General features: G+C 55.6%; 1 protein-coding gene across 3 annotated transcripts in view; it reads right to left on the bottom strand.

The window, feature by feature from the left end:
* The window catches only part of PPP6R2 (protein phosphatase 6 regulatory subunit 2), a 57,181-nt gene that overhangs the window by 19,637 nt on the left and 13,834 nt on the right, over window positions 1–23,710 (bottom strand). Inside the window, exons 2-9 of one of the 3 annotated variants that reach the window (XM_063153585.1) lie at window positions 15,942–16,074; window positions 13,809–14,025; window positions 9,157–9,402; window positions 6,065–6,251; window positions 5,164–5,301; window positions 3,728–3,793; window positions 2,768–2,880; window positions 1,194–1,307 (exon numbers count right to left, since the gene is read on the bottom strand). In XM_063153585.1, coding sequence (XP_063009655.1) covers window positions 1,194–1,307; window positions 2,768–2,880; window positions 3,728–3,793; window positions 5,164–5,301; window positions 6,065–6,251; window positions 9,157–9,383 — 845 coding nt within the window. In that variant the 5' untranslated portion in view covers window positions 9,384–9,402; window positions 13,809–14,025; window positions 15,942–16,074. The remainder of the gene's footprint in view (window positions 1–1,193; window positions 1,308–2,767; window positions 2,881–3,727; window positions 3,794–5,163; window positions 5,302–6,064; window positions 6,252–9,156; window positions 9,403–13,808; window positions 14,026–15,941; window positions 16,075–23,710) is intronic. The other 2 variants (XM_063153584.1, XM_063153586.1) reach the window with 2 other exon arrangements.

Raw genomic sequence — 23,710 nt, 5'->3', positions numbered from 1 at the left:
ACACTGGCCATGTCAGTGGTTTTCTCTTCAAAAATGAGGATGAAAAATAGTAATATTCAGCTCCTGAACACATTCCCATACCTGCACAATATTGATTCCATTATATTAGTTATTCCCATTATTTATTATACTGTATTAGTTAATATTGGTATAATTTCCCAGGTGCTGCTCACACAACCAAACTTGTGCTGAGCTCAGGAGGAGCTGACCAGAAATAACCTCCCAGAAGAGCTGGCAAACCAAACATTCCCAAAGTGGGGCCTGGGGTTCCAAACTCCCAAACACTTCCAGAGAAGTGTTCGGCCCAGCAAGAGCTACCTAACAATGTTTGTTCCTCCCACTGTCCCAGGCTGCTCCCAGCCCCAGTGTCCAGCCTGGCCTTGGACACTGCCAGGGATGCAGGAGCAGCAGGCCCTGCCCACCCTCCCAGCCACAAATTCCCTCCCAATATCCCATCTAAGACTCCCATCTTCCAGTTTGAAGCCATTCCCTGTGTCTGGGCAGTGCCCCCAGCCCAGCCTGGAGCCCCCGGTGATCCCAGTGACCCCAGTGATCCTGGTAATCCCAATAATCCCAGTAATCCTGGTGATCCCAGTAATCCTGCTAATCCCAGTGATCCCAGTAATACTGGTAATCCCAGGGATCTTGGTAATCCCAGTGATCCCAGTAATACCAGTAATCCCAGGGATCTTGGTAATCCCAGTGATCCCAGTAATACCGGTAATCCCAGGGATCTTGGTAATCCCAGTAATCCCAGGGATCCTGGCAATCCCAGTGATCCTAATAATTCTGGCAATCCCAGCAGTCCCAGCAATCCCAGTGCCCCAGTGATCCCAGTAATCCCAGCAATCCCGGCGATCCCAGTGATCCTGGTGATCTCAGTGACCCCGGTGATCCCGGTAATCCCAGCAATCCCAGTGATCCTGGCAATCCCAGTGACCCCGGCAATCCCAGTGATCCCAGTAATCCCAGTGATCCCGGTGATCCCAGTAATCCTGGCAATCCCGGTGATCGCAGCAATGCTGGCGATCCCAGTGATCCTGGCAATCCCAGTGATCCCAGTAATCTCAGTGATCCCAGTAATCCCAGTGATCCTGGTGATCCCAGTAATCCTGGCAATCCCGGTGATCGCGGCAATCCCGGTGATCCCAGCGATCCCAGTAACCCTGGCGACCCCGGCGGTCCCGGCTCACCCGGAGCGCCGCGTTTCCAGCAGCGTCAGGAGCACCTGGGTTCCGTTGACGATGCAGGTCTCGCTCTGCTCCCCGTCGAACATGTTGGTGAGGAGCTGCTCCACGCACTCCTGCCTGGGGACACAGGGCTCGCTCACACGGGGCTGGGGCTGCCCCTGCTGCGCCCGCCAGGCACTGAAGGCACAGGGAACATCCCACGCTTCCCACTGCCCTGTGCCACACCAAGGAATGACGGTGGCAGGAACAGGAGGCTGAGGCCAGCCCTGCTCCCCAGCTCACACCATCACCGGGTTGGGAGAGACCTTCAATGTCATCGACTCCAGCCCAGCCCCAACCCCTGAGGCAGCCCCTGGCACCCAGTGCCACATCCAGGCTGGTTAAACACACCCAGGGATGGAGACTGCACCATCTCCCTGGGCAGTCATTTCAGAACTTTATTCCCCTTGCTGGAAAAGCTTTTTCCTGCTCTCCAACCTGAATTTCCCTTGGCGCAGTTTAAGACTGTGTCCTCTGGTTCTGTCAGTTGTTGCTCCAGTTCCTGCAGTTCCTGTCCCTCACCACATCCCAGCTTTGTCCCTCAGGGACAGCTCCCCAAAGTCCAGCCCTCAGGAAGACCCTTCCCCTTCCCTGCCTTCCCCAGTCCCATGTCCAGCCAAACCCAGCATCCCTGGAGTTCACAGCCCAATCCTGACTATTTTCTAACGTTCCAAAAAGTCTCCTTTCCATGGGTATAAATAAAATATGAGACAAAAATGTAAAAACAGCTGAATGAGGGAGGATTCTTTTAATGAGGAGCATCTAAATACCCTCTGTCAGCAGAACAGGGGAGGCAGAGGCAGGAAAAGGCGGCAATTTTCTACAATGAACCAAATTCCCTTTATTGCACCCAGTAGTATCTCCTGAAACTGGATTTGGGGTTCATTCCCTGATCCCACCTCCTTCAGGCTGATCATTCATTCCTGACTCAGGAATGATAAAAGTTATCCAAAACCCAAAAGGTCACTGTAATGCTGGGAAAACTGGCCAGGAAGGGTGATGAGCTTTGTGACCTTCAGCAGAAAGGGAAGAGAAGCAAGAGAACCCCTTTGCCCAAAATGCTCCTTTATTTTGAGCAAGAATTCTGGAGATAGTTCCTGGAAGTGCAGGGTCCCACAACCCTCTCCAAAAGTACAAAGAGAGCCTAAAATTACCAAAAAAGTCTGTAAGTACCATGGGATCCATGGCCATCACCCCTGCCACTGCAGGGAATCCCAGCCCTCATTAAAGGTTCTGGGATTCCTCTGAGATCCCTTCAGACCCTGAAGGTGCTGTGAGGTCCCACACAACCCTCCCTTCGCCAGGCTGGAATTCCTTGGGTTTTTGCTTCTCACCCTGGATCAGGTGGGACCTTTGGGCTCCCTGATCCCCTCTCCTGCCTCTGGACAGAGCCCCAACCCCCAGATCACTGAAGAGGCCATTCAGAGCTGCTCCAGCTCCAAAGGAACATCCCTGCTCTCTGCTCCCTGCAGAGCGCTCCAGGAGCCACTCCCAGGGCACCCAGTGCCCCCAGTACGCCCAGTGCCCCCAGTACTCACGATTCCAGTGCTGTGAGAAGTGGATCTGGCTCCGGGACATCCTGGAGCTGAGTGCTCTGGTCTCTGCTCAGCCTGATGATGTCACACAGGGTCTGGGAAGCGTTGGATTGCCTCTGGAAACAGGACAGGAGCAGCCTCAGCACCTGGCCAGGCTGGAATGCTCTGGCTGGGATCAACACCACTCCTGCTCCCCCTGGAGTTACTCAGGACTGGACACTCCTGGAGCTGCAGCACCAACAGGCTTTGCACTCAAAGGAGATTGGCCCAAACGTGACCATTCAGGAGCTCAGGGGTGAGGATTCCTTTTTCTCTCCTCAATCCTGCTAATCTGCACATCTACAACACAAACATCCCATCCTTCCCCTCACTGCTCAGCTTTCCTGCTTGAGAAAACCCTTCACCATTTAATTCCTGGGATTTAAAAGGCTTTCCAGGAGCGTTTGAGGAATTCGTCCTCTGCTTCTGGCCATCAGAAGCCTCTATGGATTTGCTGTACCTCAACATCTGCTCCAACAAAATCCAATCCATGGGGATGTTCCCAGTTTTCCCCTTGCAGAGGGAAGTTTGCCTGGGATGAGCTGAGGGAACTGGGCTCAGAGAACTGCATTTTCTGGACTTTACAACTGAATTCCTACTTGGGGTTAGAAAGATTTGAAAATGGCATGAAGTGGCTGATTTTAAAGGATCTCCCAGGAACAGCAGGCTCCTCCCTAATCCCAAGGGAAATCCCCACTGTCCATAGGACTGAGATGAACTGAGGCAGCAGAACAAAGAAATTGGGAGTAAAGTAAGTCAAAAGCAGATGAAACCACTCCAATTCCCCTCATCTGGTGCTGAGCAGAAGATGGGACATCCCAAGGCCATCCCCATGGCTCCTCCACAGGTCACCAGGACAAGGCAAACAGAAATCTCCCGGACCCTAGAACCCAGCCCCCCAAATCCCAGCCATGCGCCACTCACATCCTCATCCTGGCTCGAATGGATCAGCTCCACGAGTCTCTGGATAATCCTGGCTTCATTCAGCCACTGCAGGGAAAAGAGCAGCAGAGAAAATCCTCAATGGATGTCCAAGAACTCAGAGCAAGAAGGGCTCTGGGAAGCTCTGCAGGAAGGGAAAGCCCTTCCTTCCATCTCCAATCCCATCCCTAAGGCAGGGACAGGGATGTATTCAGATTTGCATCAGCATGGATGGGGATTGATGTGGATTTGCATCCTGCTATGGAACTAACACGCAGGGCCCTTCGGAAAACATGGAATGCTCCAGGGACAAACAGCCTCATCTGAGCAGTGGTGGCAGAACCCCACCACGTTCTCCCAGCAGCTCCTGTTCTTCCTGCTGCTCACACCCAGCAATTCCACCTCCTGCCAGATGCTGGAACAGCTGTCACTGCACCTTCACCTTGCTCCACAACTTCCTGTTCTCCATGTAAACTATTCCCTATCCTCCCTTCTGGCCCAGGCAAACCAGGAAGGTCCGCTCCAAAGGCTCCCTGCCACTCCTCCCTGCCAGCCCCACGTGCTCAGCCCCTCATCTCCATCCGTTTCCATTCACATCCCACTCCTGCTCCAGGAAAACTGCTGCACGTGGGACATCCCCCAGACTCATCCCAACAATGCCCAAACTCAGCTGCCTGGGAAATGAGCAAACTTCCATTACAAGGAAAAACATTTCCAGGGATGAGTCTGGAGCCCCTCTGCTCCACAGCCTGGATGGGAGAGCTGGGGGTGCTCCCCTGGAGAGGAGAGGGATCCAGGGAGAGCTGAGAGCCCCTGGCAGGGCCTGCAGGGGGACTGGGGACAAGGCCTGCAGGGACAGCACCCAGGGAATGGCTCCCACTGCCAGAGGGCAGCCATGGGTGGCATCTTGGCAATGAGGAATTCCTGCCTGGGCTGGCATTGCCAGAGCAGCTGGGGCTGCCCCTGATCCCTGGCAGTGCCCAAGGCCAGGCTGGGCACTGGGGCTGGAGCAGCCTGGGGCAGTGGGAGGTGTCCCTGCCATGGCACGGGGGGCACTGGAGGGGCATTAGGGTCCTCTCTAACCCCAACCATTCCAGGATTCCTTGACTCTATGATTCTTGAACATGGTAAGGAATTACACGAATTACTGTCCCAATGAATGTCTGAATTTCTGAACACTGGGAAAACACAGTTTTCCTTTCTCCAAGCTCTCCAGCTGAAGAGAGGTTGCTCCATGGAAAAACGAGTGGGAACCCCTTTGCTGCCAGGAGTGACCCAGGCTGCTGCCCTGGAGCCACAATGAGGGACCCCACAGAGTGACCCCAGCCCTGGGAACAGGAGCTGCCTGAGGGGTGGATGTGCTCCTGGGATAAAACACCCACAGACCCCAGCTGTCCCCAGCCAGGCAGGGACAGGGGCTGGCAGGGGAAGGCCCTCACGTTGAGCACGTCCTGGCGCAGCGCCGTGGGCTCCACGCAGCTGATGAGGCGCAGCAGCAGGTCCATCATGGCAGAGGTGTCGATGTGCTTTAGCACCAGGCTCAGGAACTTGTCCTTTTTCCTCAAAAATGAGATCACCTGTGGAAACAGGAGCCTGCATCAGCTGCCAGTGGGACACACAGTTCCCTCACAAATCCCCCACAGCTCTCTCACAGCTCCCCCACAAACCCCCCCCAACTCCCTCACAAATCCCCCACAGCTCCCTCACAGATCCCCCTCAACTCCCTCACAACTCCTCCCTCACAGCTCCCACAGCTTCTCCTTTTTGTCTCAACCACCGACCTTGGGCTGGGAACTCTCCAGGGAACAAGGGAGTAATTCTTATTCCAAGGCAACACCAAATCAGATCTTTTCAGGCAGCTTTTCTCCCCTCTGTGTCACAGAAAAACCCAATGCCATGGAAAGTAAGTGAAGCTGGAGGATTTTCCTTTCCTCTCAAGCTCCCTACCAGGCAGCATTTACAACCCTGGTATTTATTGGGATGTGAGTAGTCCTGAATCCGTGTTCAGCCCATGCCTCAGCACCCCTTTCACAAGGATGAGCCTGAGGCCTCGTGTATGGATTGGGATGACTCTGATGATCCTCAAAATGCCTTGGCATGAAAAGTGAAGCTTTAGCTGTGCCATGGGGATATCCTGGCTGTGGCAGATCCCAACTCAAAGTCCTGGGAAGAGTCTGTCCACAGTAGCATGTCCCTGCACTGAGGAATTCTGAGAACTTTCAGAGACCCCATTTCACCTCCAACGTTAAACCCAGCTCCAGGAGCACCATGAGCTCACAGCAAGGACACGGCACGGGCAGTGCCAGGGAATTCCCTGGACTGGGACAGACCCATCCCCACCTGTTCTGTTTTCCGTGCAATGAGGTTCCCGATGGTCTTGCTGAAGAAGCTGGCAAGGAGGGGGTTCAGGGGGGGCTCGTGGTCCAGGAAGTCATAGAGGATGTTGAGCAGGGTCTCGTCCCCGCCCAGTTTGTCGTTGATCTGCGGCACGTCCGAGGTCAGCAGCTCGCAGGCCGTGTTGGGGTACCTGCAGTGACACACCAGAGCCAGCACAAGTGAGATGGGAACTGGAGATCTGCCCTCCACAAAGGAACTGAAGGAATTCCTGCCTGGGAGGGTGGGCAGGCCCTGGCACAGGGTGCCCAGAGCAGCTGGGGCTGCCCCTGCATCCCTGGCAGTGCCCAAGGCCAGGCTGGGCACTGGGGCTGGAGCAGCCTGGGACGGTGGGAGGTGTCCCCGCCATGGCAGGGTGGCACTGGAGGGGCTCTGAGGCCCTTCCCATCCAACCCATCCCATGACTGACTCCCTCTGGTGAGGACACTTTTCCCACAACGGGTTATTAGTGATTTGTGACCACAGGTTTCTACACCAGGATCTTTCCCAATCTCTGCATTCCCTACAAGCCACTGGGACAAGCCACTTCCAGGCCAGCTGGGAGCTCTGACCCTTTCCCTGCACCATTCCCTCCCCCAGCAGCCTCCTGTTCTGCAGTTCCAGCCCTGGAGGTTCCAAAAGCCCCTCAGGCCCTGCTGCTGCTGTTCCAGGCTTGGTGCTGCCCAAGGAGCTGAGGCTGAGGATGTCACTGTCACCACCACAGAGGGACCTTCCAGCCCTTCCATCCCTCACAGCCCCGAAGGAACACCACTGTTCTTTTCTCCTTTTCCTGGGCTCATTCCATGCACAAAACATCCACAATTCCTAAAGATCTGTGTGTGGAGCCTCCCTGGGATACACACCCCATGGACAGGGGAGAAATGGGAGCTCTCTCTGTCCCAGCAGGTTCTGCTCCTGCAGTTCACAGCCCGGGTCTGATCCAACCCCTCACCATTCCCGTTCTGGCACCACATCCCAGCCCTGGAGGTTCCCAGGCTGCAGGGACCTCACCTCACCCGAACTCCCCCTCTGACCCCTGCAAGCTGAGCTCCCCTCGGTGCTGGGCTCAGCAGCTCATTGGCAGATCCCAGATTCACACTCTCCTTTCCTGCTCCAGCCTCCTTTCAGGTGTTTCACTCCACAAGTTCTGCTTGGATGGGGATTTACGGGGGACTTTTCCTCTTTGCAATTTCCCCTCTGAACTTTATGAACCTCCATCCCACTGTTCCAGGGACAAAGCCTCTGGATGATCCCCTCTCCACGCATCCCCAGCTGCAGATCCTTCCAAAGCTATCAAGTTTCTCCCTGTTCCACTTCACCAACTTTTATAACCTTTCCTGAAGAGCCAAAGTGGGATTCCATCTGGATTTACACAGAGCCCATTCTTCCTGCTCAGCCTTTATTTATCCCAAAAGCTTCCCTGGTCTCTAATGAACTCAAACCCTCCTTCCCCTCTCCAGGCTTTGGAGATGCTTCTGGGCCTGCTCTGCCTGGGAGTCCCAAGAGCTGCCAAGAAAATGCTCCATGAACATCAGCCCTCGGTGTTCCAGCCTGAATTTCCTTCTTGAAACCTCTGTCCTTGTGCCCCCCTTCCCTCACTCTTCACCTGTTTGGTAATAGTCAGGGAATTCTGGCATGGCTGGGTGGGAAGGGACCTCAGAGCCCCTGCAGTGCCACCCCTGCCATGGCAGGGACACCTCCACTGTCCCAGGGTGTCCCAGTGATCAGCCTGGCCTTGGGCATTGCAGGGATCAGGGGCAGCCCCAGCTGCTCTGGCAATGCCAGCCCAGGCAGGAATTCCTCATTGCCGAGATGCCACCCATGGCTGCCCTCTGGCAGTGGGAGCCATTCCCTGTGTGCTGTCCCTGCAGGCCTTGTCCCCAGTCCCCCTGCAGGCCCTGCCAGGGGCTCTCAGCTCTCCCTGGAGCCTTCTCCTCTCCAGGTGAGCACCCCCAGCTCTCCCAGCCTCTCCTGAGCAGGGGGCTCCAGCCCTGGAAGCAGCTCCAGGACTTGCTCCAGGTCCTTCAGCTGCTGGCCCCAGGGCTGATGCAGCTCTGCAGGTGGGTCCCAAATTCACCCTTCAGAGCAGGATCCTTGCACAGCAGCTACAGGATAATCCAGGTTATTACCCCACACACTCCCGGGCATTCACTCACCTGGGAATAGCCACCCCACACCATTATCAACTCTTACCCAAAACCACACCTGAACGTGGCACTTCTGTGGCTTTCCACCAACCCCAGCCCTGATCCATCCCCACCAGGAAAAACCTGCCCAGTTTCATTTATTTATAGTCAGAGCAGCCTTTTATTTTTATATAAACTTTGTAAGAACTTCACAAAAGCAAACAAACTCCCCAAACCCAAATGTCAATATTTTTGAGTATACATTGGGTTAAAAATACATAAACACAACTCTGGTGAGAACTAAACCCCTGTGAGGAGCTCAGCGTGGTCTGAGCAGAGGCAGGGCCTGCCCACAGCTGTGATCCCTAAAATCAGCAGGATCTGGACATGCAGCACACTGAAAATAACCCAGATTTTATTCATTTTTCAGCTCACTTTGTTCTATGGGATTGGAAACCCATTGAGTTCAGAGATTTCTACCTCTTGTGCTTCCCTTTCCTATAAAAACCTATTCAGGGGGCTTTGGATTTTGAGGGAACAGCAAGTTTCTACACCAGGATCTTTCCCAATCTCTGCATTCCCTACAAGCCACTAGGACAAGCCACTTCCAGGCCAGCTAGGAGCTCTGGATAAGATTTTTTGAGATAAGATTTTTTTTTTTTTTTACATTATTTGAGATTTGATTATTTGAGGCATTACTTGAGCTATGTTTTTTTGGAGACATTACTTGAAATAGGAATTTTTTTGGAGACCAACTCAATGTCAAACCATCAAAACCAAACCAATTCCCTCCAAACCCCAAGAGCTGGAACATCCCCAGTGCTCAAAGCCTCCCCCGAGGAGGCGGCACAACGGAGCCCGGGTGGAATGTGTGTTCTCAGCCCCGGGATCCCTGGCTGGCATGTCCCAGGGGAGCAGGGATCCAATACCTACTTGAATCGGACCTTCTCGTCCATGTCCACGGGGGGCTCGTGGGTGATGAGGGTGACCAGCTGCTCCATGCAGCGCTGCTGGCACAGGAAGTCCAGCAGCCGCCGGTTCTGGGCCTTGCATTCCTGCAGGACGTCATCCTCGTCCATCAGCTCCTCCAGGGTCACATCCTCCTTGTCCAGCAGCTTGTCCACGTGTGACGTTGTGTTCAAATCAAACTTCCAGAACATGGTGATGGGACACGACTGGCTGGGGGCAGGAAAGCGCTGGTTACTGCTCCACACCTACTGTGCATGATCACAGCACTGCTGATGTCAGAGCCCTGAGACCATCGAGTCCCACCATCAACCCCACCCACTGCCACCCCATGGCCTTAGGAGCCATTCCCTGTGTGCTGTCCCTGCAGGCCTTGTCCCCAGTCCCTCTGCAGCCATTACCACAAACAGCAGGCAGTGGCTGTCATTCCCAGGACACAGGGGACACATCCTGGGCAGTGCCAGCCCTTGCTCCCACGCTCTGCACACGCAGCCCCTGGGCTGAGCTGTGTCCCTGTGCCACATTCACAGATGATCCAGCAGCACCATGTGATTCCACACCCAGGATCACAAGGCTGTTTTTAACCTAACCCACATCCCCATTTCCACACACAGAACTCTCTCCGTCCATTCCTTTGGCTTTTTCCAAAAATGTCCCTGTGCCTGTTCCTCTGCTGGTTACACTCTGCATACTCTCAGCTACAGGACAGCCTGGACACTGTCCTCCTAAAAACCCACTTTCTCCCCAGGAATGACACTTGAGGGGGCTCTGCCTTCCAGTCACCAGAGCAGGGCCTTGCAAAAAGCTGAAGACCCCAATTTTCCCATTAGATTTTAAACCTCTCAGTCCTTTATGGTGCAACTTCCACAGTGAGCCTTCAAGTGAAGCATTCACAGAAGCAGGACATGGAACAGGAGAAAAACTGAGTTTCTTCTACACATCAGGATTTGCCCACCTGGGATCCTGGGGGCAGCTCAGGAGAGCCCTGGAGGGGCTGCAGTGCCCAGGGAATGGGGCTGGGAAGGGAATGGAGCCCCAGCAGGGCTGAGGGAGCTGGGCAGGGGCTGAGCCTGGAGCAAAGGAGGCTCAGAGACCCTTGTGGCTCTGTACAAGTCCCTGCCAGGAGGGCACAGCCGGGGGGAAAAGGGACAGGAGCAGAGGCAGCGGCCTCAGGCTGGGCAAGGGCAGCTCAGGGTGGGCACAGCAGGAATTTCCCCATGGAAAGGGGTCAGGCCCTGGCAGGGGCTGCCCAGGGAGCTTTGGGGTGCCCATCCCTGGAGGTGTCCAAGGAATTCCTGGAGGTGGCACTCAGGGCTCTGGGCTGGGGACAGGTGGAGGTCAAGCACAGATTGGACTGGATGGGCTGGGCGGGCTTTTCCAAATCCAGGGATTTTGGGATTCTGGGATTTCAGCACTGAATTTTGGAGTTGGGAGCAGCCATCTGAATGTTCAACCTACGTGACACTGCAGTGACAGCACTGCTGGGCTCGGTGTGTTCCTCACAAACTGTTCTTTGGGTATTTTTAACCATCTCTGCTTGGTTATAAATTCACCGAGGGAGAATCTGGCACCAAAGGCCTTCAGTGAAGGAGGTTTGGGGGCTCAGTCAACTCAAATGCAGAAATATTCCTTCCATTGGTGTGGAATCCACACAGAATTCTCACCTTCCAAACTGACACCCATTGTAATCCTGGCAATGCCACAGCTTTCCTGAACTTTTTATACATCTCCAGGAAAAGCTGCCTGACCTCCCCTGCGAGAGTGGAGAGGGGCTGGGCTGGCACTGCCAGAGCAGCTGGGGCTGCCCCTGATCCCTGCAGTGCCCAGGGCCAGGCTGGGCACTGGGGCTGGAGCAGCCTGGGACAGTGGGAGGTGTCCCTGCCATGGCAGGGGTGGCACTGGAGGGGCTCTGGGGTCCCTTCCCACCCAACCATTCCAGAACTCTCTGATTCCATGGCATCTGCTACTTCTCTCATCTCAGTGCTTAAATTTAGGTCACTCTTGCCACCAGTAAAGCAGAGATGTTTTCCCTTGTTCAGGTGGACACCCACAGCCCTTCCCAGCTGCTGATTTTATTTCTGGAATATCCAATAACAGCAACAGCCACGAGGGCTCCAGGAGGGCAGCTCTGTGTCAGTTCCTACTGTGGGGCTGGACCTGAGCGGTTCTCCAGGGAGCATCTCCCAGCCCCACAGGGAAATTCCAGTGTCCCCCCAAGCCCTGTGTTTGCCACCAAGGCTCTGCAGGAGCTGCAGGGCTGGGAAGGAGCAGTGAGGCTGCAGCCAAGGAGAGCCCCACAGCAACCCCTGTGGGCACCGGGCTCTGGGACAGCTCATTAACAACAGCAATTACAGATCCTCAGGGTGGGCACTGAGGCTCAGGGGATCCTGGCATGGCTGGGTGGGAAGGGGCCTAAGGAACCCTCCAGTGCCACCCCTGCCATGGCAGGGACACCTCCCACTGTCCCAGGCTGCTCCAGCCCCAGTGCCCAGCCTGGCCCTGGGCACTGCCAGGGATCAGGGGCAGCCACAGCTGCTCTGGGCACCCCATGCCAGGCCTGCCCACCCTGCCAGGGAACAATTCCTCATTCCCAATATCCCATCCATCCCTGCCCTCCCCAGCCTGAGGCACCAGGGAAGGTGATTTCTGTAGGTGTGTCTTTGAGCCCCAACTGGATTGAAGCTCCCCTGTCCCAGCACAGCAGCATCAGTTTCCAGCCCATAAATGAATTCCTATTCATGATAAAAAACAGTGTTGGGGTGTTTCAATTTTGGGACAACGCAGGAGATATTTAATCTCCCTGTTCCAACACAGAATTCCAAGACTAACAAACCCTGCCTCCTCAGGGCTGGGAATATTCAATTCCCTGCCAACAGAATTCCTGCTGAGTTTATAGAAAGTTCCAACAAGCAATGCACTTGCTGCTTAAAACCCCAAACAAAGGACCCCTTTTGCCACCTCTGCTCTGTTCAGTTCTTTTTCTTATTCTCCACCTGCTCAGGAGCTAGGGGGAAGACACATATTTTATTTTATTTTGTTATATGTTATTTTATTTTATTGTATTTAATTTTGTTTCATTTCACCCCCTCCCCAAAGCCGTGTCCTGGACAGTACCTGCCCCAGAGCTGCTCATCTGCATAAACGACAAAATCAATGTTTTACACAGAATGTTCTGAGCCCGAGGAGCTCCTGCCCGGAAATTCCAGTGGGGAATTTGTCCTTTAATTATTTATTTTTCATGGATGATCACCCAGGCTCCTGCTGCCGGCAGCTCCAGGAAACCAAGGCTCCCTTTGGGGACTGCAGTGGGAACAGCAGGGGAGCAGGCTGGGGGTGTGGTGCTGGGGACAGGGCCACCCTCAGCTGACTCCAAAGGGACCCTGGGTGTGGTGCTGGGGACAGGGTCAGTGTCAGGTGACTCCAAAGGGACACAGGGACACGGTGCTGGGGACAGGGTCAGTGTCAGGTGACTCCAAAGGGACACAGGGACACGGTGCTGGGGACAGGGTCAGTGTCAGGTGACTCCAAAGGGACCCTGGGTGTGGTGCTGGGGACAGGGTCACCCTCAGGTGACTCCAAAGGGACACAGGGACACGGTGCTGGGGACAGGGTCAGTGTCAGGTGACTCCAAAGGGACACAGGGACACGGTGCTGGGGACAGGGTCAGTGTCAGGTGACTCCAAAGGGACACAGGGACACGGTGCTGGGGACAGGGTCACCCTCAGGTGACTCCAAAGGGACACAGGGACACAGTGCTGGGGACAGGGTCAGTGTCAGGTGACTCCAAAGGGACACAGGGACACGGTGCTGGGGACAGGGTCAGTGTCAGGTGACTCCAAAGGGACCCTGGGTGTGGTGCTGGGGACAGGGTCACCCTCAGGTGACTCCAAAGGGACACAGGGACACGGTGCTGGGGACAGGGTCAGTGTCAGGTGACTCCAAAGGGACACAGGGACACGGTGCTGGGGACAGGGTCACCCTCAGGTGACTTTCCCAGCCCCCCTGATCCCACAGCTCCAGGAGTATCCAGGCCCAGGGCTGCTGTGATCTCTCCCAGGGTTGCTCCCAGCCAGATCTGTGTCACCAAGGGCCCCCCTGAGCCCCAGCAAACACAGGCACAGAGAAAACATCCACAGCATTTTCCAACCTCTCCAAAGTGCTCTGTGCACTCCAGCGCCAGGAAAAGCGAACAGGGAGGGGCAGGAACCCCCCAGGTAATGTCTCCTGGAAATCAGGACAAAATTCCCAAGATTTACCGATTTTTTAGGTCCATTTAAGATCATTCCTGCTAAAATAAATCCCTGGATGTTTTTTCTAGGTGGGGGCACATGGAAGTGCTGAAGGAGGGACATTCCCAAAAAGAGTTTTGGGATCCTCCCGCCATCCCGGTAACACCCAGTACAAAATCCCAAAGCCACCCCAACTCCAGCAGCTCTGGCCCAGCTGAACAGGTCCCAGTTTCATCCAGGGTGGGTTTTAGCCTGGACAGACACAGATTCCTGATGGAAATTTAAACCTTATTCTTTTTTTTTTTACCAAGTTTTAATACAAAATCTTCCCTATTTCCCCCATAAGAATAAATAATTTTAAGCTTTGCTACACAAAGCAACAAAAAATACCTCAAAACAAAGGGAATTCCCTCCAATTCCAGTATGGGAAGCAGTCTGGAGAACACCAGGACCACACATCCACTCAAGAACTGTCCACCTTTAATTCCAGTTATCCAGTAACAGTTATCCCAGCTCCAGGGAACAAAATCTCACTTCACTGAACCTGCTGAACGTGAACCCCCAAATCAGCTTTTCCAGCAAACTGTTCCACCACTGGAAAATCCACCTGGAAAACACAGATGGACAAGGCCAGGCTGATCAGTGGCTCAGCTGAATTCCCAGAGAAGGGTTGGGCATGGAACTCCCAAACAGCTTTAGAGCAAAACTCCCTCCCTTTGGTGACTCAGCAGCGGGATGAAAGGGAAGAAATGAATCAGCACAAATCAGAAAGAGGAAAAGGCACGGGCAGATCCCAAACCAGTGGATTTGGGAGTGATCCCAGAAGGATCTCTGCTCCCAAGAGGAACAGCAGGGAATCAACATCTGCTTGGGACACAAAAATAATTAGGCTGAGCCTACCAAAGCTGTCACAAGGACCAGGGAGCTCCAAGCCCCATCCAGCCTGGCCTTGGACATTTCCAGGGACCCAGGGGCAGCCACAGCTTCTCTGGGAATTCCATCCCAGTCCTCACCACCGCTCCAGCAGGAACTCCTTCCCAATATCCCACCTAACCATTTCAGTCTGTGCATCTTTAACTCATGCCCTATTTCCATGGGAGAACTTGTTTTCCATCAAATCTCTCCCTTTGGAGCATTAGGGGAGCTTTTCCCAACGGAATTCCCAAGAGGACAATGCCCAAGTCAGCCACTGCACTGCTGGCTCTGGGAAGGATGCACTGCTCCCACAGCTCCAGGGAATGCCAGGGCAGTGAATCCACAATGGAAGTGCTGCTGCAGAGAGGGCAGCTCCTGCGGTGTGCCTGAGCTGCTCTGCTGGAAGGCTCCCACTCCTCCCTGGGAACTCTGGTGAGACATTCCAGCCCATTCCCTTTTCCTGCCCCACAATGAGGGCACGGTGTGGCACCTCCACAGGGAATTTCCTGCCACAGCCACAGCAGTGCCCAGGAGAGCAGGGAAAGAGGAGCTCCATGCCCTTCCCAGCCACTATGGACCTGAGCTCAGGTTCTGAGGGACACTTTTTCCCAGCTGAACCTGGTTCTAGGGAGGCTCCTGGCCAGCACACCATGAACCCCGGGATCCCTGGGGCTGGAAAAGCCCTCCCAGCCCACGGAGCCCCAGCTGTGCCCAGTGCCCACCTTGTCCCAGAGCCCTGAGTGCCACCTCCAGGAGTTCCTTGGGCACCTCCAGAGACGGGCACTGCAAAGCTCCCTGGGCAGCCCCTGCCAAGGCCTGACCCCTTTCCATGGGGAAAAAGGCAGCCCAGGCTCCAGGATGGCAAAGGGACACAGGGACCGAGCCCCTCAGCCCAAACTCCATCCCAGGAACATCCCTGGAACACCACAATTCCCTCTCAGACGACTCAAGGCATTAAATACCAGGATCAATCCCAGGAGCAGCCACCAGAACTGAGCACCCAGCATCACAGCAGCATCACAGAGTTCATCCTCATTACTGGGAATTAACTGGCCACTTAATGAGGAACTTCACAGGCCCTGGTCAGAAATCCCCCAGTGGTGGGCTGATCCCACAGCAGAGGGGGATTCTACCCCTTTGCTCAGGTGAGACCCCACCTGCAAAGCAGCCCTGGGGCCAACAGCAGAGGGACCTGGAGCTGCTGCAGGGCTGGAGCCCCTCAGCTCCCAGGGAGCCAGGCTGGGAGAGCTGGGGGTGCTCACCTGGAGAGGAGAGGGATCCAGGGAGAGCTGAGAGCCCCTGGCAGGGCCTGCAGGGGGACTGGGGACAAGGCCTGCAGGGACAGCACCCAGGGAATGGCTCCCACTGCCAGAGGGCAGCCATGGGTGGCATCTTGGCAATGAGGAATTCCTGCCTGGGCTGGCATTGCCACAGCAGCTGGGGCTGCCCCTGATCCCTGGCAGTGCCCAGGGCCAGGCTGGACACTGGGACACCCTGGGACAGTGGGAGGTGTCCCTGCCATGGCTGGGGTGGCACTGGAGGGGCTCTGGGGTCCCTTCCCACCCAACCCATTCCAAGACAAAAGGACATGTAGGGAGATGTTCCTACCTTCGGTAGAAGTTTCCTCAAATGTGAAATCTCCTCCACGGACAGAGAAACATTTGGGTTACAGTTCCTGGAATAGACCCAGCTTCAGGAAATGGTTTTCATCCAGTGTGAATTCCTTTGCAAGATTCCAATCCTGGAAAAGATTTTTAAAAGTTACTAATAAACAAAGGTACCTGAGGGCCAAAGGCTTTTATTGTTTTCCCTAAATGAACTTTCACAGAACCATTCAGCTCAAAGGAAGATCATAGGGACTGACAGTCCCTGCCAAGGAATCACCAATCAGGGCACTCAGGATCCTCCCAGTTATCCCAGTTCCCCTCCTCTGCAGCACTGGGCAAACTTGAACTGCCCAGCCCTGGCAGTGTCCAAGGCCAGGCTGGATGAGGCTCAGAACAACCACAGATAGTGCAAGGGGATCACAGGGGAAGAGCCAAGCCTGGCTCAGCCCATGAGCTCCCCCACATCTCCAAGCCAATCTCCTGAAATCCAGGAATTCCTGGTGTGCTGTGGGACACACCCAGGCAGAGACCAACCAGCAGCAGGTCCCCACATCAAATGGAAATTAAATGTAATGTGAATATAAATGTATTTCCTCATCATCCAGTAAGTGGTTACTTAACTGCAGGTACAACATTCACCCACACCAAGGGCATTGATCAGAACAAAAACTGTTCAGGGTTTTATTTCTAAACTTTGTCACCCAGAATCTGTGCCCAAAAGTCTGACAGAGTCCCAGATTCAGGGAGGTTGAGAAAGCCCTCCCAGCCCATCCAGTCCCAGCTGTGCCCAATGCCCACCTTGTCCCCAGCCCAGAGCCCCGAGTGCCACCTCCAGGAGTTCCCCTGGGACACCTCCATGGATGGGCACCCCAAAGCTCCCTGGGCAGCCCCTGCCAGGGCCTGACCCCTTTCCATGGGGAAATTCCTGCTGTGCCCACCCTGAGCTGCTCTGGCCCAGCCTGAGGTCGCTCCCTCTGCTCCTGTCCCTGTTCCCTGGGAGCAGAGCCAGACCCCTGCCATATACAGGGACACTTCCTCAGCAAAACAAATGCCACGAGTTCCACAAAATTCTGCACAGCTCTGGCTTAAATGGGCACTGATGCTTTGGAGAGCTCAAGGCTGCAAGAGCCATGGAAGAACACAGGGAATTCTCACAATGCACAGAAGAAGCTGGGACAGGGAGCAATGGGGGGGTGGGAAGGGAGAACTTGTCTTAGTCTCAGCTGGCTTTGCATCCCACAACCATGGAGTTCTGGAATGGTTGGGTGGGAAGGGACCTCAGAGCCCTTCCAGTGCCACCCCTGCCATGGCAGGGACACCTCCCCCTGTCCCAGGCTGCTCCAGCCCCAGTGCCCAGCCTGGCCTTGGGCACTGCAGGGATCAGGGGCAGCCCCAGCTGCTCTGGGCACCCTGTGCCAGGGCCTGCCCACGCCCCCAGGCAGGAATTTATTCCCAATATCCAACCTGAGCCTCTCTCCATCAGTTCCCTCAGGCACTGCACGTCCCTGCAGAGCCAGGACACCAAGGGATCCAGCCTGGCCGACCCCAGCAACCCTGAGCTGTGACACATCCTCATGGAGAGCCTCCAGGGACACCCCGGACACTGCTGCCACCCCTGTGTCCCTGCCATGGCACCACAGCCAGCACTGCTGCCACCCCAGTGTCACTGCCACGGCACCACAGCCAGCACTGCTGCCACCCCTGTGTCACTGCCATGGCACCACAGCCAGCACTGCTGCCACCCCAGTGTCACTGCCATGGCACCACAGCCAGCACTGCTGCCACCCCAGTGTCACTGCCATGGCACCACAGCCAGCACTGCTGCCACCCTCCTGTCACTGCCACGGCACCACAGCCAGCACTGCTGCCACCCCTGTGTCCCTGCCATGGCACCACAGCCAGCACTGCTGTCACCCTCCTGTCACTGCCATGGCACCACAGCCAGCACTGCTGCCACCCCTGTGTCCCTGCCATGGCACCACAGCCAGCACTGCTGTCACCCCTGTGTCCCTGCCATGGCACCACAGCCAGCACTGCTGCCACCCCTGTGTCACTGCCATGGCACCACAGCCAGCACTGCTGTCACCCCTGTGTCCCTGCCATGGCACCACAGCCAGCACTGCTGTCACCCCTGTGTCCCTGCCATGGCACCACAGCCAGCACTGCTGCCACCCTCCTGTCACTGCCATGGCACCACAGCCAGCACTGCTGCCACCCCTGTGTCCCTGCCATGGCACCACAGCCAGCACTGCTGCCACCCCTGTGTCACTGCCATGGCACCACAGCCAGCACTGCTGCCACCCCTGTGTCCCTGCCATGGCACCACAGCCAGCACTGCTGCCACCCTCCTGTCACTGCCATGGCACCACAGCCAGCACTGCTGCCACCCCTGTGTCCCTGCCATGGCACCACAGCCAGCACTGCTGTCACCCCTGTGTCCCTGCCATGGCACCACAGCCAGCACTGCTGCCACCCCTGTGTCACTGCCATGGCACCACAGCCAGCACTGCTGTCACCCCTGTGTCCCTGCCATGGCACCACAGCCAGCACTGCTGCCACCCTCCTGTCACTGCCATGGCACCACAGCCAGCACTGCTGCCACCCCTGTGTCCCTGCCATGGCACCACAGCCAGCACTGCTGCCACCCCTGTGTCACTGCCATGGCACCACAGCCAGCACTGCTGCCACCCCTGTGTCCCTGCCATGGCACCACAGCCAGCACTGCTGCCACCCTCCTGTCACTGCCATGGCACCACAGCCAGCACTGCTGCCACCCCTGTGTCCCTGCCATGGCACCACAGCCAGCACTGCTGTCACCCCTGTGTCCCTGCCATGGCACCACAGCCAGCACTGCTGCCACCCCTGTGTCACTGCCATGGCACCACAGCCAGCACTGCTGTCACCCCTGTGTCCCTGCCATGGCACCACAGCCAGCACTGCTGTCACCCCTGTGTCCCTGCCATGGCACCACAGCCAGCACTGCTGCCACCCTCCTGTCACTGCCATGGCACCACAGCCAGCACTGCTGCCACCCCTGTGTCCCTGCCATGGCACCACAGCCAGCACTCCATGTCACTGCTGTGTCACCTCAGCCAGCACTCCCTGCCACCATCTTGTGTCACTGCTGTGTCACCACACCCTGCACTCCTGCCACCACCCCATGTCACTGCTGTGTCACCTCAGCCAGCATTCCCTGCCACCACCCCATGTCACTGCTGTGTCACCAGGACACATCTGCTGGCCAAGGGACACGCCTGGTGGCAGCAGCAGCTGCTGGCAGCGCTCCCCAGGGCCAAGGGGCTGGCACAGCCGCTGATGATCACAATTGCCTCCATCCAGCCTCACTCCCACAGCACCCAAACCCTGCCGAGGTGCCAGCACCCACAGGGCAGCACAAACGGAGCCGTGTCCCCTCGGGAGGGACGTTGGCCAAACACCCACAGAACTCAGCCCAAGTTTGGTGGGAGCAAACCCCAAAGGAGTGCAAGAGGCTGCTGACCTGCAGCTCCTCCCATGAGACAGCAGCTGGTCCAAAATATCCCAAACATACACAAAGAGCTGTGGCTGGCACTGGAAAGACATGGCTCAAATAATATGAACAAATTGAGAAGATCAATCAAGAGTGAAATCCATTTTGTATAAATGAGGGGACCATGGAATGGCTTGGGCGGGACCTTAAAGTGCATCCAGTGCCAGCCCTGCCATGGCAGGGACACCTCCCACTGTCCCAGGGTGTCCCAAGCCCCAGTGTCCAGCCTGGCCTGGACACTGCCAGGGATCCAGGGGCCATAGCTTTAAGGGAGATTCGCAGCTCAGCTCCAAGCACATGAATGAAATCAGAGTGTGTTGCAGCTTTTCCACACACCTGTATGACAATATCCAATGAACAGAGCCCACCTTCCCCACCTTGGCCACAGCTTCCATGCCTCAGGACAGATGGCTCCAAGATATTCCACAGGAATATGGAATGGAATCCACTTTCCATGGAATCCACTCAGGCAAGTAAGGAAAGCTCGTTACAGAGCAGCCTAAAACCCACTAAAAACCTCTCCAGTGCCTTTGGAAAAGCATTTACACATTAGCACGTCATGAACAACTGTTCAGTACATCCCAGCTCCCCTCCCAAGCTCTCCTCAGGGAAGTTCCACCTGGAGCAGCCCTGCTGGAGGATCTGCAGAGCCCAAGAGGAGCAGACCCGCTGTTCTGTGGCTGTTCCTGTGAGAACGTGTGCCAGGGGCTGTGTGTGTAACACATCCCTGCAGGACACAGGGCTCAGAGCCCACCCCAGAGCCTGCACCAGCATCCCTGATCCAACCAGCAGGGACAGGGATGGGCTCCGGCAGAGCCTGGATCCCCCCTGTGCCCTCTGCTTAAGGGAGCCGGGAATTCAACACCCAGCACAGGGATGGAAGCACACAACTGTCCTTGGACTCATGGAGTATCCTGAGCTGGAGGGGATCCACAGGGATCACCTGCACACACCCCTCAGATCCTTCCCTGGGAGCCCTGTCCAAATGCTCCTGGAGCTCTGGCAGCCTCGGGGCCAGCACCATGCCCTGCTCAGTGCCCAGCACCCTCTGGGGAACAACCTGAGACCCCACCTGCCAGGGGCTCCTCCTGCTCTGTGCCTGCTGCTCCAGGGCAGCCAGGAGAAGGGATGCACAGGGGCTGCAGTGCCCATTACCCAGGGAGAAGGGATGCACAGAGTCTGGAACACCCCTTCCTCAGGCAGAAGGGATGCACAGGGGCTGCAGTGCCCCTTCCCCAAGGCAAATCCATACCCACCATTGCTCTGACCCAAGTACAAGGAAAAGGTTCTCTGCCTGCAAAAGGAACTGGAAAAGGATGAGGAGAATCAGGAATTCCTCAATAAAAACAATCAAAAGGTCCATTTAACTCTTAAACATGAGCCTCACAAGAGGAACAGAATTCCTGCCCTTCCCATTCATCCCATGGCACATCCCAGGAGGCAGCAGTGGGATGGGAGCATTTGGAAAAGGACAGACACATATAAAATCCAGCTATTTTTAACAAAATTTAAAGTCTTCCCACTGCCTCAGTTACTTTATCATGGTTGATCAGAACTATCAGCCCAGATGAGCTAAATTCAACCTTTTATATAAGTTAGAACTTCCCTCAAGATTTCACTGATAAAGGAAGAGTTTGAGCTGTTGGAACTAAGGAAAAGCAGCATTTCCCAGGGTACCTGCACTGGTGACAGAACAGAACAACCACAAACTATTCCCTAATCAATGTCCACTCACATGAATTTTGGGATTTATTCACCCTCTTCCCACCTGCTTTAAGAGCAGCCCCAATAAAATCCCAGGATCACTGAGGTTGAGAAAGCCCTCCCAGCCCATCCAGTCCAAACTGCGCCCAATCCCCACCTTGTCCCCAGCCCAGAGCCCTGAGTGCCACCGCCAGGAATTTCCCGGACACCTCCAGGGATGGGCACCCCAAACCTCCCTGGGCAGCCCCTTCCATAGCTAAATATACTCAAAGGAAAAAATAATCCTAGCCTAAAACAATTGGGACTTTCCAGCTTCTCTCCAGCAGATGTGAGTGATGCAAAGACTGGGAAAAATGGTCCAGAGGTTTTCCCATTTTTGGAGTTTTATACCATCAACACCTGCACTGATTTTCTGAACTTGGGGGTTTATGACACCTGCAGCTCTTCCCTAATCCTCCTTGTCTCTGCCAGGAACTGAGGCATTAAAGGCTGGAAGAGCTGTAAAACCATCCAGGCACCGCCCAATGCTCAGCCAGAACGGCCAAGTGACCACAAACACCAACTGACCAGGATGGTCACTCCAGATAGTCCTGGTCAGCTCTAACCCACCAACTCCTGCAGCCCATCCCTGACTGCACACAGCCATGGGGTCACTGGGATGGGCTCTGCTCTGTGCTGCCTCCTCATTTCCAGCAAATAAATAAATAAATAAACAAACATATACATACATACAGATCCTTCCATCAACTCTGCTGAACCTCAATCCCAATACAGGAATTGAAATATTCCCAGAGGCAGTGGTTCTAACAGTAAATAAACAACAGCTGAGACAAACTGCTGGCCAGAGTCCAGAGAGCATGGAGTGCTCCAGGGCTGGAGCCAGGCTGGGAGAGCTGCGGGTGCTCACCTGGACAAGAGAATGCCCCAGGGAGAGCGCAGAGCCCTTCCACAGCCTAAAGGGGCTCCAGGAGAGGGAGAGGGGACAAGGCCTGCAGGGACAGGACAAGGGGGTGCCCATGGCAGGGACACCTCCACTGTCCCAGGCTGCTCCAGCCCCAGTGTCCAGCCTGGCCCTGGGCACTGCCAGGGATCAGGGGCAGCCCCAGCTGCTCTGGCAATGCCAGCCCAGGCAGGAATTCCTCATTGCCAAGATGCCACCCATGGCTGCCCTCTGGCAGTTTCCTGGAGTTCCCATTCCATCCCCGTGGAGGAGCAGCCAGCCCACCCCTCTCTGCCCAAACGCTGCCAGCTGCTCCCAGCCCCAGCTCATCCCTAAATCCACTCCTGGCAAACATCATTTCAACTCTTCCTTCATCACCTCAGGGTCAGAGCAACAGCAAATTTCTTTTCCTCTGCATGTGGACATTTGGAAAACGATATGCAAATCATGAGATCCCTGCAATGATCCTGGTAACTGGAGAAGCCACCAAGACCAGTTACTATTTTAAACTCTTGGCCAAGCTCTGGGAATCTTCCACAGGAGCTGATCCAGCACACAACCAGCACCTTGTGCTGCCAGAGCCTGCTCCAAATCTTTTCAAATCTCCGTGGAGCTGTGCCAGGGCAGGGATAGCATGGACATCAGGACAGGCTCTATTCCAGAGGGTGCTGGGCACTGCCCAGGCTCCCCAGGGAACGGGCACAGCCCCAGAGCTCCAGGAGCGTTTGCACAGCCCTGCCAGGGATGCACAGGCTGGGACTGTTGGGGCGTCTGTGCAGGGCCAGGAGCTGGATCTGTGATCCCTGTGGGTCCCCTCCTGCTCTGGAGACTCCCTGACTCTGTGACCCCAGGTACACCACCGGATGGACGTGCAGCTGCTGTGGCTTTCCAGTCAGTCACCCCAACCACAGCAGGTCCTTCCCCAAGGTCAGGCAGCCCTGGAAGAGGAAACACAGCCCAGGACTTCCCAGTGCAGTTCCTGACGGCAATGAACTGCCCACACCTGCAAGCAGAGGCACAGTTGTTGCTGTTGTTATTATTGTTATGGTTATCCCTGCCCAGGGCTCCCTGGGAAGAAGCTGGAGGCTGCAGAGCATCAGCTGCACGAGATGGAGGGTGCCCAGGTGTCCCAGTGCTGCCTGGTGACTGCCAGGGCAGGGACAGGGTCACTCCCAGCCCTCTGCCACCTCCTGCCACACTGCTCTGCCTCCCTGCCCAGCTGGAAGCCAGCCCTGCTCCATCCCCAGAGCTGTCAGGCACTCCCAGGAAAGCAGGCGAGGAGCGGTGCCAGGCTCATACATCACACCCCACTGCCACCTCACAACAATTTACACTCGCCAGTATTTTTATCCCCAAGAAATTGGATCATTTGGGTTATCAACATTTCTTGACTGCACAATTTCACTTCCCTAAAAAGGACCCAAATTTCCTTGAGAGAGAAGCAAACACTGTCCAGAATTCAGAGCACCCTGTAAATGTCTCAGGTCAGCCCTGATGGGGGCTGCAGGCACATCCCAGAGTCCTCATCCTGTGAGTGCTGGACAAGGGAGACAAGAAGTCACCATCCTGCAGGAATTCAGCAGGAATTTCCCATGGA

The sequence above is a fragment of the Melospiza melodia genome, chromosome 4 (genome assembly GCF_035770615.1).
Source record: "Melospiza melodia melodia isolate bMelMel2 chromosome 4, bMelMel2.pri, whole genome shotgun sequence".
Classification (NCBI taxonomy): domain Eukaryota; kingdom Metazoa; phylum Chordata; class Aves; order Passeriformes; family Passerellidae; genus Melospiza; species Melospiza melodia.
This window is presented reverse-complemented; position numbering and strand designations above follow the sequence as displayed.